This window comes from Podarcis vaucheri, assembly GCF_965113315.1.
Source record: "Podarcis vaucheri genome assembly, chromosome: 6".
NCBI classification, from domain to species: domain Eukaryota; kingdom Metazoa; phylum Chordata; class Lepidosauria; order Squamata; family Lacertidae; genus Podarcis; species Podarcis vaucheri.
The window spans coordinates 11493004-11509593 of record NC_138764.1 but is presented as its reverse complement, the minus strand read 5'-3'; the positions used below and the strand labels follow the sequence as shown (position 1 = coordinate 11509593).

The 16590-nt window shown below is 48.5% G+C and overlaps 1 protein-coding gene across 4 annotated transcripts in view; it reads right to left on the bottom strand.

The window, feature by feature from the left end:
- Positions 1–16590, bottom strand: part of KIAA1614 — a 42317-nt gene that overhangs the window by 3617 nt on the left and 22110 nt on the right. For all 4 annotated transcript variants that reach the window (XM_082229019.1, XM_082229020.1, XM_082229022.1 and 1 more), the window contains 5 exons: positions 14055–15751; positions 11926–12106; positions 5923–6184; positions 3665–3792; positions 2286–2470 (listed from right to left, as the gene is read on the bottom strand). In XM_082229019.1, coding sequence (XP_082085145.1) covers positions 2286–2470; positions 3665–3792; positions 5923–6184; positions 11926–12106; positions 14055–15751 — 2453 coding nt within the window. The remainder of the gene's footprint in view (positions 1–2285; positions 2471–3664; positions 3793–5922; positions 6185–11925; positions 12107–14054; positions 15752–16590) is intronic.

Here is a 16590-nt window from a genome sequence, read left to right as displayed (position 1 = left end):
CATTTCTTTAAAAGGTGGCCCCTCACCTGGGTAACAATCAAGGCAATGTAGAAGTGAATTCTTACGACACTGATAAGAACGCTGAACTGCGAGGGTCAGACTAAACTGAGGCTCATATTGATCCATTCACTCAGCACTGAACGGTGCTGAGTTTCTTATTTCTGCGGTTCTTTCTTCACAAAGAATCTGTTCTCAGCCCAAATTCTCAAGTGTCTGGAAACATACGCTTTATTTTCATTATCTTTCAAGCTATCGTGCTTTCTCATTGCCTTTGCCATTGCACTCCAAAACATGGGCACTGAGGTTTTGTGTCAGCACGTAGCGTCAGCCTCCAATCTCAGAGGCTTGTGAAACACTCTCTCAACTGGGAAACAGCTTCACAAGCAATGCTCCTGAAAAGAGCGCCATCAGAAGCCAGGCCAGCTCAGCAACTGCTCCAGCCCCATGCTTGCTAAGAGACCAAAATGATTTCTGGCTGTTATGGGGCTTGCTGAAGTGTGTCTACAATGCACTTATACAAATTCGATATTAAAGAAAATAAAAGGCCACAGTTATGGGAGAAACACAATCAGTAGCAGGAAATCTTAGATGGAAGGACTGTACTTCAGCAGTAGGTTATCTGCTTCACATACATAAGGTCCCTGGACCAACCCCCAGTATCTCCCAGTATTTCTGTGCAATAAAGCCCTGAGCAGCCATACTTCAAAGACTGCAACTAGGCCATGGGCCTTGGCAGCAGTGCTTGGATTATGCCCCTATCAGCTAGTAGGCTTTGTGGTTGTCCCACAAAATCCTGGAAGTTGTCCTGCATGCATCAGCAGAAGGAACCTCTCTCTGCCCAGAAAGGCTGTTGAAAAAGCACAGTAAAAGCAATGGAAGAAACTCAGAATTACCCCTTTTTGGACTTCTGCACCCTCGCGGCATGCTGGCTGCACTTCACTCTGGTTTTGTATCTCGTTAGGAGGGAAATATGAGGAATCTCCAACCATGTTTTCCTCCTAGTAAATGCTAACGTTGGTCTTTTGCAGGAGAGAGTCCTCTGCCTGCTGGTTCTGCTCTTACAAACACTCCCTTCCCTTCTGGAATTGCAGGTACCCTTTCCATCTCTTAGATTATGTTGAACTTAAGAATTCTAAGAATTCTAAGTTCATCCCCCCAACAAGTCCATATCCAGAAATCGAGAGTGTGAACAGGCACACCATGTTTGGTGGTGATGATGGGGGCATAGGGGAGGCGAGCATTTCTCCCTCTATCTCCAAATTTCTCTGAGAAAATTCAGGGAGGGGGCTGGACACTGCAGCTCCCTCCCCACAAGGCCGCCTCACTAAAATGCATGCAATGCGCTGAATAATTTGTGCAGGTGACACAGTCTGGATTCTATGATCAAGCAGGTCCTCTCCAGCTTTGGTTTATGCTTAATATATATTTCATAGCTGGGCAGAGGAAGCAAATTCCAAAGGCGCGCAAAGAGGAAAAGTTTTGGATAGGAGGAATGGGATAAGGGCCGGGGAGAATCTTCTCCAAATATATTGTAGAAAGGTTTTACCTCTTTAATGACACAAAAGCTTCTGGAGAAGTGGGAGCCAGGAACTGACACTGATCAGTTTCAGCTGTACCCCAAATAATATCTGAAAATATGGGGACAGTATATGAGAAGTCCAGGGCAGTGCAATGAAAACACTCAATTCCTGGAGCCAGAGTGCTTGAGGCCAGGAAAAACATTTGTCATCTTAGTCCACAAATATTGCAATACTCTCAGGAGCCTGCCTGGGGAAAGAACGTGGAAACATCTGTGTTCAATTATTCCCGCCATCTGACCCACTTTGTGACAGGCTTAGCCTAAAAAAAAGAAGCTGAGTCGGACTCTCACATAACAAGGGAGTCTTCCACAATCTGCTTTTCTGCTCTTGCACATCAGGGCACCCCAAAACAGTGCATGCACTGGGAGTTATGGGAGACCAGGGATGAAGCCTTTATGTTTGGGGAGTATTTCAACTGTCTTTGCTTCTCAGCAGAAACAGGTGCACACTTAGGAGTAGCTGAGAGACGAAGGGCTGATGGACATGCCTTTCCCTGACTTATAAGTCTGCTGTTGACAACAAAGAGCTAATTCCTCACTCCGGATATTCTGTGCCTGACATCAGAGTTCAAGGACACACTCCAACCAGACAAAAACACCGGGGGGGGGGGCAGGGCAAGGTGGGGCCTGGGAAAAGCTCAGACACCAGAAACAGAAGCACAGAGGGCCTGAGGTTCTGCCCCTCTGCCCTACACTGAACATATACCTGTGTCAGGACGACCATTTCCTGACGAGACACGAAATCCGAAGTTGCCCTCTGGGCGGTGCTGCAATTCCAGCTGGCTTGTTCCGTCTGGGAAAACTTCCACCACCCGCCCGACGGTTCTCGCCAAGTTGGGGGAGCCAATGTCCTCCACACTGAGGGAACGGCGATGTGGGGCACCTGCGTTCCTGGGAAGAGGAAGGAATACTGGTGCAAGCAGGAAATGCATATTTAAATGGCCCAACTCGTACACAACTCTAAACGCGGGCTTAGCATTGTGTGCACAAACTTTCCCTCTCTTCCTCCAGTATGCCTATTGCTTCTGTTAAATTATATGTAGTTTAACCTGCCGACTAGGCAAACCACGGTTAGTCCTAATTATGTGACAGGGAAATGAGGCAACTTCATTCTGCAGCCTACGAAGCTGGCTTGTTTCTGTATACCATAGTTAAAATTACCTACCGTTTTAAGGTTTGACAATGGAAACGAAACTTCTGACCGCTTCCTAGCAGTAACACGGGAGCAGGAAGGAAGGAAGGAAGGAGAGGGTGGCGACAAACAAGCCCAATGCTCAAGCACGTAACATCCAGCCAGTTATACTGAAACCAAGCCAATGTGAATTTGTTAAAAATAAAAATTAGCAGCAGAGTAATGTGGATGAAGGGACGTGATGAAGGACGCGGCTGGCGCTGTGGGTTAAACCACAGAGCCTAGGACTTGCTGATCAGAAGGTCGGCGGTTCGAATCCCCGCAACGGGGTGAGCTCCCATTGCTCGGTCCCTGCTCCTGCCAACCTAGCAGTTTGAAAGCACATCAAAGTGCAAGTAGATAAATAGGTACCACTCCAGCGGGAAGGTAAACAGCGTTTCCGTGTGCTGCTCTGGTTTGCCAGAAGCGGTTTAGTCATGCTGGCCACATGACCCGGAAGCTGTACGCCAGCTCCCTCGGCCAATAAAGCGAGATGAGCGCCGCAACTCCAGAGTCGGTCACGACTGGACCTAATGGTCAGGGGTCCCTTTACCTTTAATGTGGATGAAAAAGAACATGTGCAAAAGTGACATGGAGCAGAAATAGGCTGGTTCAGCCACAGGGCAGGTAGATTTCAAGATGCCCAATTTCTTTCAGAACATATATAATCAATGATCAGAGGCAGGATTGGGTCTGTTCTTCCATGTTTATTGCTGAAAAGGCCACCCGCTGGCTCCCATTCTGAATGATACTATTGCATATGTAATGTGTCGCTTACAGCCTAGTGTGAGTGAGTTGTAAGGTCAAACACGGCATCCAAGATGTCGCAATAACTAGGCATAGCATAATCTGATGCTTTCACAGTGTTTCAGAAGAAATGACAAAAACGGGAGATTTAGGATTTTCAGCATTACCTGTTTAGAGCAGCTTCCTCCTCCTTTGGTTCCCCCAGTGCATAGAGACTGGACCGGTCAGCCTTGCCCAGTAAGGAATGCAGATTTTGAACAGAAGAGGCTTTTCTTGGTTGGCGGAATGGCGACACCTAGCGGGAGAATGAAAGAGCTGAGCCAGAGCAAGGGTTGAGAAAACTAACCCCGGGATTCTGCTTTTAAAAAAAGCAGACACCGGGCAAAGAAAGCCTAACAATTGTCATTTCCAATCCCAAATATGTTGGATCTGACTGAATGTTTGGACAGTATGAAAGGCAGTGGCTATAACTCCTTTTTAATCTGCACAGTAGTCTGGGAGGCATGGAGCAGTTTGTACTGGAATTTACAAAGAAGGGCATACTGTGGGCACCAAATTGGCTGCTTCTATGGTAGGGCATGTATGGCAGTGCAACTTGGGACTCTGGCCAGAACTATAGGGCTTCGCCATTGTACTGGGGAACTGAGAGAATAACTACAAACACTGGTCTTCAGCTGGTGGGTTGCAACCCCACTCCTGGGCCGCAGCCTGACTTAAGGGTGGCCTTGCCAGCAGCGCAATGACCGCACAAATATACGTTTAAAAAACCTTAAACACATGTTTAGGCTAAAAGATGCTTCCCGGGCCTGAAAAGGTTAAAGGCTGTTGTTTTGGGCATGAGTCCACCTTGAGAGACAATGGAGTGTGCCTCTGGGGGTGAAATCAAACTACTGCATTAGCAGGACTGAAGGGACCTCCGCAGGCTGCAAGCCTGGGCAGTGTTTGTGGAGGTCCTGGGCTGACCAGACAAGTCTCCCCTCTCTTTTTTAAAAAAAATAATTTTTATTAACAGGCCAATCACATCACATTATCCAAATCACATTAGTTCCAAATTGTACAGCCAAATTTTAAATTTTGTTGGGGGTACCCATACATCAAGCTCCACACGAGTCCAAAACTCCGAACGAGTCCAAACATCACTTATATTACTGCTTTAATTAGACAGTTCTATCCAGTTCAATCCAGATAGTCCTTTATTACTTTCTTTCTCTTCTTGTTGTTATCGTATATTCCTATCTTTGCGATCTCTGATAATTTTCACAAGCAGATTGAGAACAGGCATCCTTTGTGTGGGTTTTGTACTCTCCAAAGATCATATCACTCAGGGACAGCCTTTGTTCAACGCTTCCAAAAAAATAATAATAAAAATCTTCGGTCTGTCCTTTACTTTTCTCAGGCTTGCCAAATAAATCAAATGAATCAGGAGGCTCTGTCAGGTCAAGCCTGCGTTCCAACATTCCTTCTCTTTCGAATGATCCTGATTCTCCTCCCCCTGTCCTTCTTTCTCCGGCAAGCCTGTATTGGCGAGACGCCATTTTTTAACTGCGTCATGAAAATTTTCCTCTTTCTCACCGTTCACCAATCCTCTCTCCTGTTATAATCCATCCCACACAGTTCTTGAATTCCTGCTTGTGATTAGTGAAAACGCAGCGATCTTATTTCTATCTGGGGTGAAGGGTTATTAATGACAAGTCTCCCCTCTCAGCCTTCCTGCTGTGGTCCAAAGGAAAGCAGAGCAAGTCATTTGGCGCCAGCTTGGCGGCAGGAGGACGCGTACGAGGAGTTGTCCAACTGCCTTATAGACTCTAGAATTTCTGCAAGATGGGGGAGGAGGGAATCAGTGGAGAGGGGCAAACTGTCTTTTGAGAAGAGGTTCCCCACCATGACACCCCTGAACACAATTTGATAGTCGCTGCCCTACATAAAGTAGGCTGGGTTTTTCCTGCCTCTTGAAGTCCCAGATCTAAGCCACCTAGTACAAGGGTGGAGAAACCTCTGACCTGAAGGCCAAATTTGCCCTGAAAGGGCTTCCTCCACTTCTCCACATCTGAGGTCACACAGGTAGAGACGCAGCCTGCCGATGCACAAGGGGGAGCCTTTAAGGGCGCTCCTGACTGTGCACTGGTAAGGGAAAGCAGACTTTGGCAGGAGAACCAAAGCTTGCTGCATCAGCTGCACATGGGAGTTCCCACAGGGAAGAACTCAGTTGCACAGCCAGTGTCTGTACAAAGTGAACTTCAGCTCTCCAGGCCCTCAGCTGATAGGTGGGAGAGCTGAAGCTGGGTGGATTGGCTGTGTGGGTGGTTCGCCCCACCAACCTTTCAAAGTTGGCCTGCAGGGATGGGAATGGGCAAAGATCTGACACGCACACCCCAGCCAAAAAGGTCTCCGGTCTCTGATCATGAGATGCACCCTTTGGACTTACCAGCTGCAAGGACTGCAGGGAAGGCGCTTTCTTCATTTTGGGTGTGCTGGTGGCGCCTGGGCCTGGCTCCTCAGTGGGCGCTGCAGCTCCCGGCTCCGGGGCACAAATCTGCTCCATGCTGTAGCAGCGGAACCTGCCCAGCCTCTGCTTGGTGCTCTGACTCAGAGCGGAGAAGAACTTCTTCAGTCCTGAGGAGGAAGAGGTGCCACCTTTCTTGGCAAACAGTTTCTTCTTTGGCTCCGGGTAGATCTCCAAGGGTTTGCTGGAAGGCAAAAGAAGTCTGCCAGGCCAGTTTAAGAGTCAGGGATAACTCCCAGCTCCGTTTGCCGGAGATCACAATAACCAAACGACAGTAATAAAACACGAGGGAAGGTTTTAAAAGGCATTCAAAGGTTTCAAACAAACAAAAACAGCAAAGGCCACCAAAAGGCCTAGAGTTCAGTTCCCTCCGGCAGTTCCATTCTAAAACTGAAGGGCTTTCAGGGCTTTTGCTGCAGAGGTGCCAAGGAACGGAATGATGCCACTCTGTGACCACAGACTTCCCCTCTTAGATGCTCAGCTTCATGAAATTAGTATTTTCCTGCATGCAATTTGAGACTGCAGGCAGGGGTCTTCATGCCTGAATCAAGGACCATCACGGAAGAAGGGCAAGGGATGCAGTCTATCTCCCATCCCATCTCTTATTTCTCACGTAATGATGACAGCACCTATATCTGTGGCCAACCAATCTGCACACTGACTGGGACAAAGGTGTGAAGCCAAAGGCATAAATCCTTTGGGGTAAAAAGTGTGGGAGACTGACCTTATGAAAGAAGAGAATTGGAACACGTGCTCTTAAAGATAGGCTGTGCACGCCCTAAGAACATTTAAAGCACACTCACTCTCCCCCAAAAATCCAGAGAACTGTAGTTTGCTTAAGGGTGCTGGGAATGATAGCTGGGGGAGTAAACTAGTTTCCAGGATTCCTTGGGGGAGAGGGACACACATGTTTTAAATGTGTGCTCAGTTCACAGCCACGTGCTCTTCCAACCGCCCCAATTTATTTTTGAACATGTCCAAATATAGGTCTTTGAACACTGGCTGCCCTTGTCTTCTCCCCAGTCTTCCTCACTAACATTAAATTGTGTCCCCTGGTTTAGGAGCTCTCCAATTTTAAAAGCATAAAACAACAACAACAAACCCCCTAAGTTCACCAGGCAGAAAGTTAAGCCAAATTATCATGCCCAGATACAGCAGTTTTTCTTTCAGCATTCAAAATGCCAATATTGCACACAAAGCCTGAAGTGGCTGAAGACTGGTGGAATGGAGTCTCATACTTTTAAAATAGTAATAGTAATAATGAATGGGCACATTGGCTCTCATGAGTCTACTAGACCCGTTTTTCTCAATCTGCGCAACGAAGACCCACAGGAAATCACGGCTTCTACAGAGACCTTCTCCAAATGCAAGGGGCCTTCGTAACAAACTCTTAACAGCAGGCAAAAGCCCAAAATCCTCAATTCACCAGGCAATACTGTCTTCCTCTGAGAGAGGGGCCCTGTCAGATACAGCCACCTGACAGATGCTGCCTCACCTAGCTGTCCCAATGAGATCTTTCTTCCGTGGCTAACAGCGGGGGGGGGGGGGCAGGGGAGAGGGGAGAAAAGGTTTTTTTAAAAAAACTTTCAAACTTGCAGTGATCCAAATTTTGCTTGCTTCCCAGCAGCCTCTGTTTTCTTTTAAGTAAATGCATATTAATTGCTTATGCAAAACGTTGCACCTGGCTTGCTCCTCATTCTGCGTATTATTCTGGCCAAACGGTTAGGGTCGCATGATGCACTTAATGAGTTAACAAGTTTAAAACGAAATTGAACCTCAGAAACTTGGGGCGGCATTGCCTTCGAACTGTATGTGTGTCTCGTCTCGTCCACACCCGCCACGCACATTCCATTTCTAAGCATGAGGAAGTGTGCCTTGTGAAACGTGGTTATGGGCGCCTTTATGAAAGCAACATGAGAAGCGAGAATAAAAGCATTTTGAACTTGGTGGATTCCCTCCTGTAGAACCAGAGGCATACCTAGGCTCCCTTGCACCCGAGGCAAGGAACTGTATCAGAGCCTCCAAAGCCCGGAGGGACTATGGACCAGAAACTCAAATGGTTTGCTTTTCATCGCCTTTTGTGCTCCGCCAGCGACTTCCTCTGTGTCGAGGTCTGCTCTGCTCTGCCTGCCCCAACTCCTCCTCCTCTGTCGTCCCTCTGTCTGTCTGCCTGCCTCCGCTAGGTTCCCTCCTAGCCACTCGGAGCCAGAGTGGAGAGACGTGATTTTTGTGCTCCCCTGGGCCTGCGCCCTTGGCAGGGGCCAACTTACAGAGACCCCCTAACTCCGCTCATGTGTAGATTCACTTCTGAGGAAACTGCCCAGCACCTAGAAGCAAGCAAGCTGGTTTGAAGGCAAATGTTTCTGTGTTTGAATGCTAACCGGAAAATCTCATTTGTCCGGATAACCGTATCAAGCCTTCCCTTGTGACTCCTCATAAGGGAGCTGGTCCTGGAGGAAGAACTGTGAGGGGAGAGACTTCATCAGGCAAGACCACCTTCCACCTGCCTTGCCCCACCCTCTAGTCTCTGCTTCTCAATTTGTATTATTTTATGTACTGTGGCTTGCCATTGTTTTATTGATTATAGTTTAGAAATTATTTATTGTAACTGTTGAGTGGATTTCTGTTTAACTTTTATATGTTGTTGTTATTATTTAATACTATTCTAATGATTGTCAAATGTTACTTTTTTGATGGAGGTTGCCTATTTTAAAGTTATGTTTTATTATCACATTTTTGTATTGCATTAGATTGTTATAAGATGTACATTTTTGTTTCTTCAGCTTGTAAACCGCCTTGAGTATTGTAAGATAGAAAGACGGTATACAAACTAAAAATGATGATGATGATGAAAGGATTTTTTCTAAAAAAAGTTATTATGCAAAACTGTAACCATTAGCAGGCTCGTGTGAGCGGGGTATGCATAGGCCCACCCCACCGCCATGCCCCTGGGACCTCTTCAAGAAAACCCAATGCACATACTGGGATCAGAAGGCAGTTTGGCACACTTATCTGCCCTATAGCAGAGGTTCTTTTTATTGTGGCCACAGGACTCTATTATCTCTATAGCCGCATCGGTATGGATGAAACTTTACAGGGTTAGGTAAGCAAAGACGAGAGAACCCCAAAAGCTTATGGTCATTTTGTCAATAGAGACGGAAGAGAGAAAAGGGGAAAGGAAACAAGAGGCAAGAGTAGCACGGCATAAATTGCAACAACACATATTTAAGCTTCGTGGAAAAGTTTACATGGATATGCAGCCACAGGTAAGGCAAAGGCAAAGGACCCCTGAATGGTTAAGTCCAGTCAAAGGCAACTATGGGGCTGTGGCACTCATCTCGCTTTTAGGCCAAGGTAGCTGGCATTTGTCCACAAACAGCTTTTTGATCATGTGGCCAGCAGGACTAAACCGCTTCTGCTGCAACAGAACAACATGATTGAAACCAGAGTGCATGGAAATGCCATTTACCTTCCCGCCGCAGTGGTACCTATTTATCTACTTGCACTGGCGTGCTTTCAAACTGCTAGTTGGCAGGAGCTGGGACAGAGCAAGAGGAGCTCATTCTGTCACAGGGATTTGAACATCCAACCTTCTGATTGCCAAGCCCAAGAGCCACAGAAACTGGGGAGGGGAGGGAGCAGAAGGGATGCATACTATTACAGACCCTGAGGGAGGTCCACAAGATCCAGGACAGAGAGACACCATAACCTACCAATCCATGTTCTATGTGCTCCTCCTACTTCTCCCCATTCCTGCTTCAGAATTCCTCTACCTCTCCTGTATCCCAATGACTTTGTCTGCGGCTGAAAAATGAGCTGCTTTATCCTGCCAATGATTCTGTTTTCTTATCAGGGTGCGCCCAAACCCGGGGCTTTCAAGAATGCATACAGAATTTTGAGATCTGGCTGCTATAGCCTACAGACTAGCAAAAATAAGCTATCATTAGGACAGATGGCAGTGTGTGCATGCTTGTGTGGGTGTGGGCATGTGTAGGGATGCCCACCCCTCACTTATCAGACATAACCTCCCCTTTTCTAGAGAACCTCAGGGTTGTGTGTTCAAGTCCCATGTTGGGCAAAAGATTCCTGCATTGTAGGGGGTTAGACTAAATGACTCTCGTGGTCCCTTCCAACTCTGCGATTCCACAATGCAATGACGTTTTAAATCGAGGGGAAGGAAAGCACCCATGGCAGTCACTTTAAAACCACCATGCTTGTTGCAAACGCTATACGAAGTTTGCATATGATCCAATTACTTTACTCACCATGTCAAATATCTAGATAACAACGTTAACTGAATTGTGCCCAACAGTTTACTCTGCTAAATTTGGCTGGTATGAAACTGGACTTCTCTAAAAACTTTCTACTGGAGAAAACAATACTGTGCACCATTGCAGCATTTCCGATATAATCCCTGGGTAAGATGGAAAAGCCTTAAATTTCCGTTGATTCAGAAAGGTAACCATAGCAACAGCTGTCTGGAGATTTTGGCAGGGAGGGAGAAGCAGGCCAAGGCGGATTTGAGGGGTGGGGGTGGGGAATGAGAGGGCAAAAGCAGCAGGGAGAGTGGCAAGGTCTAGAGCCAGCTGGCAGCGCCACAGGGCTGTTCTAACTGGCAGCGAGAGGGAACAGCACAGGCTGAGAGAGCAGAGGGCACCTGCAGACCTGGCTGCATCTGGATGAAGGAAAGGTTGCAGCACCGAAGGAGAAGAAGAGCTGGCATTTTATTCAAAGAACCGGGTGGCGCTGTGGGTTAAACCACAGAGCCTAGGGCTTGCTGATCAGAAGGTCGGCGGTTCGAATCCCCGCGATGGGGTGAGCTCCCGTTGCTCGGTCCCAGCTCCTGCCAACCTAGCAGTTCGAAAGCACGTCAAAGTGCAAGTAGATAAATAGGTACCACTCTGGTGGGAAGGTAAATGGCGTTTCCGTGCGCTGCTCTGGTTCGCCAGAAGCAGCTTAGTCATGCTGGCAACATGACCCAGAAGCTGTACGCCGGCTCCCTCAGCCAATAAAGCGAGATGAGCGCCGCAACCCCAGAGTCGGTCACGACTGGACCTACTGGTCAGGGGTCCCTTTATCTTTACGGGATCCTCTCACATGGGTGGCGCTGTGGTCTAAACCACTGAGCCTAGGGCTTGCAAATCAGGAGGTCGGTGGTTCGAATCCCCACGATGGGGTGAGCTCCCATTGTTTGGTCCCAGCTCCTGCCAACCTAGCAGTTCGAAAGCACACCAGCGCAAGTAGACAAATAGGTACCACTCCGGCGGGAAGGTAAATGGTGTTTCCATGCACTGCTCTGGTTTTGCCAGAAGTGGCTTAGTCATGTAGGCCATGTGACCCGGAAAAACTGTCTGTGGATAAATGCCAGCTCCCTTGGCCAGTAAAGCAAGATGAGCGCCGCAACCCCAGAGTCATTCGCGACTGGACTTAACTGTCAGGGGTCCTTTAACTTTTTTTTAAGGGACTTTGAGTGTCATCTGGTCCAGCCCCCTGTGATGCAGGAATCTCGACTAAATCATCCATGGCAGGTGGCCATCCAACCTCTGCTTAAAAACCTCCAAGGAAGGAGCGTCCACCACATCCCGAGGGAGACCATCACACTGTCAGTTCTTACCATCAGAATGTTCTTCCTGTGGCTGAACTGGAATCTCCTTTCTTGCAACTTAAAGGAAAGTAAGAAAAACCCTCCCAATGCACTGATGAAACACCGTTTGGCCACATCACCGGTTTGAAGAAAGGTCTTACGCTATCAGATCTGAGCTGTGACTAGTTCTCCATCAGGACTAAAGGGAAATTCCGGAACGGAGGTACAAGCCGCCAGACGCCCCTTGCGGGTCCTGGCTTTAGAAAAGGAAGGCTTGATCTAACGGCTGCCCCCCAAACCCATCGCTTCATGGCAATGTGCGGCGGGGCATGTTTACTCACCACTGGGCTGCACTCGATGGCTTTGTCTTTGGAGCCTCAGCAGCTGGAGCTTCCCTACGGATTGGCTGAGCTGAGGTTGTCAAGTTGGTCTCCTCTCTTGTTGGCGAGAGACTAATGGCAGCAGAAGTGATGGCATTGGCAGCAATAGGGGGAACACCAGGGGCGGAGGAAGACAGTGGACCTGTTGCAACAACACAGACACTTCCAATGGCCTCTGCTTTAAAAAAACAGACACACACCCTGAGGGTAGACTTGCACCATCTGCTAATGTGCCTGGGCATATTCTTATTTATTAAGAAACGTGGTTCTCCCCGCCACCCCATCTCATATCAGATGCTGCCCAGGCTAGAGTAGGAGTCTGGCTTTGGAAATCTAAGGGTACATCTTACCCTTACACACTTAGGTTTTGTACTATCTGACTGCCATCGCTTCCCCCATGCACCACCCCAAAGCTAGGTAAAGGTAAAGGTACCCCTGCCCGTACAGGCCAGTCTTGACAGACTCCAGGGTTGTGCGCTCATCTCACTCTAGAGGCCGGGAGCCAGCGCTGTCCGCAGACACTTCCGGGTCACGTGGCCAGCGTGACGAAGCTGCTCTGGCGAGCCAGCGCAGCGCACACGGAAACGCCGTTTACCTTCCCACTAGTAAGCGGTCCCTATTTATCTACTTGCACCCGGGGGTGCTTTCGAACTGCTAGGTTGGCAGGCGCTGGGACCGAGCAACGGGAGCTCACCCCGACGCGGGGATTCGAACCGCCGACCATGCGATTGGCAAGTCCTAGGCGCTGAGGTTTAACCCACAGCGCCACCCGTGTCCCACCCCAAAGCTAGAGCACTGTAGTTTGGTGAGGGTGCTGAGAATCCTGCGAATTCTTTGCTTCACTCCTTACACCCCAACTGCAATTGCTTGTGAGGACGTAATGACTTTTAAACTTTTAAGTTAAATAAACAGGTTTTGCAGAAATGGGTTAAAGACGGAGCAGGGGGAAAGTAAGGTTCTGAATCATGAAGAGAAGTCTGAACGATTGCATTTTCAGTGACCAAACTTTGTGCCTTCCATCACCCTCATGCTAAGGTCTGACTAAAGCACATCTCCAGTAGAAGCAGAAGTTATGTGCAACAGGCACATCGCTGCAGTTTGGCAACTATGATGTCCACAAAAATGATACACAAGCTACATCAACAGCACGACTACAGTGGGCCATTTGGTTGTGACTGCTGAATAGAGCTCATTTAGCTCCTCTGGAGGAGCAAAAAACATCTGCAGGGAATCACTTGGAAAGAATGAGCCTGCTAAAAGCTTTTTTGGAGAATTCTCTGAAAGAGCTAGGGAAGAACAAGCATGCCCATTCTGAATCAAGATGTGAGGAATTTGCATCTAGTGGAAAATGGGGTTTTCCAGAAACTGTCTCTGTTATGTGACTAAACTTAATTAAAGCCTGGTAATTTTTGAGAAAAACCTAACTTTTCAGGCATGCTAAGATCTACTTAAATTTCCAACTGACACCTGGAAACCAAGGTGTTTATTGGCTCTTTTTTATATAAAAGAAATCATAACTACTATTCAGGTGTTTTGTAACTGCTTGGTAACTGGAACTATGTTTTAATGCTGAATTCATTTAATTCATCTGCATTCTTCGTCCACTAAAACAGGTGATCATCTGCAATTCACAGGTGCCCAGTTTGGGACAGCATCTTGGGTGTCTCCACATTCCCTGCCCCTGAAAATAGGCTTTTCAGTCCTGGTTGCAACAGCAGATTTGGAAAGCAAGAGGAAATACCCAGCAAAGGCAGCACGTTTTTTTTCTTATTCGCATGCCACCTTATTAAACCTCGAAATTTGCTGCTGCAAGATCCTGTGATAACCACCAAAATTTAGGTTGTTTTAAAAGGAAGTTCATGGAGGATGCTTCCCCCCCTTTGCTTAGCTCTTGACTCCTTTTCACCCACCCTAAAGGTACCCTTAATCAAAATTTGCGGAAAAACTTAAATACTGTATTCACAGTCAGGGTCAGGCATGCAAAACAAGCAAATCCATGCAAGTTCAATAACTCTGAATAAATAAATATTACTTACACAAATTATCTAGAGTACAAATTCTCAACTGCCTTGCTGGACATTATCTCTTACCTTGATTTTTCCCCAGCTTCTGTCTCTCCTGGGGCTGCTCCTCTCTGCTCTTCACTGTAGCAGTCACTAAGGTTTTTGGCTCATGCTTGGCATATGTGTTGTTGCAGTTGTTGGTAGACAAGGCCAGGAGCTGGTTCTTGGAGAGCATCCTTGGACTCTGCTGGCCACTCTCCTCCTCCTGTCCAGACACACACACATTCTGGAAGCTATTAGGGGAGGCCGAGTAAATTGACAGTTCATTGGCTTGGTCCACCCGCCCAGGATCCTGGCTAGTGAGCTTGTGGCTGCCGCTCAGAGCAGCCCTCCTGTAAGGCATAGGGGAAGGATGGGCTTTTCCAGTGGTGGGCGGGGCAGGAACTCGGTAAGCAAAGTTGTAACCGGCACTCATCTCTTCAGTTAGCTGCTGGGAAGGGCCCTGCTCTTGCTTGGTTTGACTTAAATTGTTCGTTGGCCTACGAGTTCGGTTGGAAGTTTCCACCGGCTTCTTGTTCACGGAGTCTGCGGCACCATCAGGGACCAGATGGGAAGGCAACTGCTGAGGGTGGGAGGTTGGTGCAGCTTGCTTTAATGTGGCCTTGGACAGCTTTTGGTGTTCCTGCATCCTGCCTTTCTTCACCAGTTGATACAGATCTACTGGCTGGTTGCTTCTGGGAAAGGCTTCTGCCTTACCGGTTGCCATTTTCATCACCTGATCTCTGACTTCAGAGGCCCCCTTCAAGGAACAGTCGTTGGCTTGATTAGCGCTCGATTCAATTTCCCCTCTGCGAGGCACAATTTCCCCTCCACTAGAACGGCAGCTGCCATCTGCTCTGGGCCTCTCCCCGTTGGCCTTCCTGTTCTTGGCTTCCCCCTCTGAAGGGGAAAATGGCCTGGGATCCGGACCAGGCCCACCGTGCTGGGAGCTTTTGACCACTGACCGTTGGCTGCTGGCACCAGCCTCCTCGCTGTCCGTCCTGTAGCTGTCCGATGTATCCGTGGTGCTGTCCAGAGCAGAATCCACCTCATCTATGCAAGTCACTTCCCCTATGTACGTCTCCTTGATGCGCTCTGTGTAAACACGCTGGCGGGAAGGAAGGATCCACAGCGGAGTTCCTTTGGGACCCAAAGCCCTGGTTCGCGAGTCCTCCTGGGTAGCGTTGAGCTCTTTGCTTTCATTGGCCCGAACTAGCTCCTTGCCCTCTCGGGGGATGTTGCAAGACGGATGCACGCTCTTCGCAGTCTGCTTTGCTCCGGTATCTGGGTTCTGACTGGCAGCCAGATTCCTGACGTAAGACCCGCATGCGCTGCACTTGCCTTCCTCGTTGACCACCAGAGGCTTCCTCTTCTCGGAGCGCCCTCTGCTGCCTTGCTGTTCCCAGCCTGGTTTGCTGCCGCCGCCGCTCTCTTTGCGGTGAAGCTCACCGTTGATGTAATCCGAAAGGTCCGGTTTGGAGACCAGCGGCCCACGGCCCAGAGACAGGAGGACGGAATCCAACACCCGCTTCTGACGCAGCTGCAGGCGCTCCAAGTAGCGGACCTCGGCATCTCGCGCAGACTCATCCTCGAAACGCACTCGGGACGGGGACGGCCCTCGCTTCCTTTGCTGCTCGCTGCTGGATTCCCCGCTGGACGAGTCGCTCAGGTTGCCGCCGGCGTGGGGGTCTCCATCCTTCAGAGCAAAGTTCTTTGCGTCTGCAGCAGAGATCCCGCAGCCATCCCTGAGGCACACAACAGAGAGAGTAAGACTGTGCGCCTGCTCACACTGATCATCCTTACCTCCGACTGAGCTGCCTCCAAAGGCTGGGCAGAGGGCACCGCTTGGCTTACTAAGCACCCAGGACGCTTACCAAGGTGGTACTTGTAACTTCTCTACTTGCATGCAGTGTTTCTCAAACTGTTGGACTACAACTCCCATCATCCCTAGTTAGCAGGACCAGTGGTCAGGAATTATGGAAGTTGTGGTCCAACAACAGCTGGGGACCCAAGTTTGAGAAACAATGGCCTAAACTTATCTCCTTTCTTCCAAGATCCATTCAGCAAGATAAAGGTATCCTGACTGCCTTGTGAGCATCACACGGACATGGAACCTGGCATCTCCTTCACCAGGATCCCAATGCTGTGCCAATACTCTCTGCAGCTGAATTCTCATTCTAGCAGGAAGGGCCGCTCAGAGGTTATGGATGTGTACTGAATGAGGGGAAGATCCAAGGAACCGGTTAAGATTGACCAACAGGCTTGTGCAAAGCCAATTGATTCAGAGTCTCAAGGCTTAAAAAAAAAAAGCATGTGTCGGCAAATCGGCTAGATGGATTTACTCTTTTAAAATCAAGGGTGGCTCGGGACTGGATAACTCAGCAATGATACTACTCATGCTCAACACACAGCAACTGCACAAGTAACCAGATGGTGCTCTTAAAGAGGACTTGCTGATCTCAGGCCCCCACTGACTCCTTGATTTATTCTAGCTCCCTACAGCTATAGGAAAAACTTCAAGTGCTCTCCTTACATGCAAGCCTTGGTCTTAGGAGTGGCTACATCTCCAAGTCAGATTTCAGTT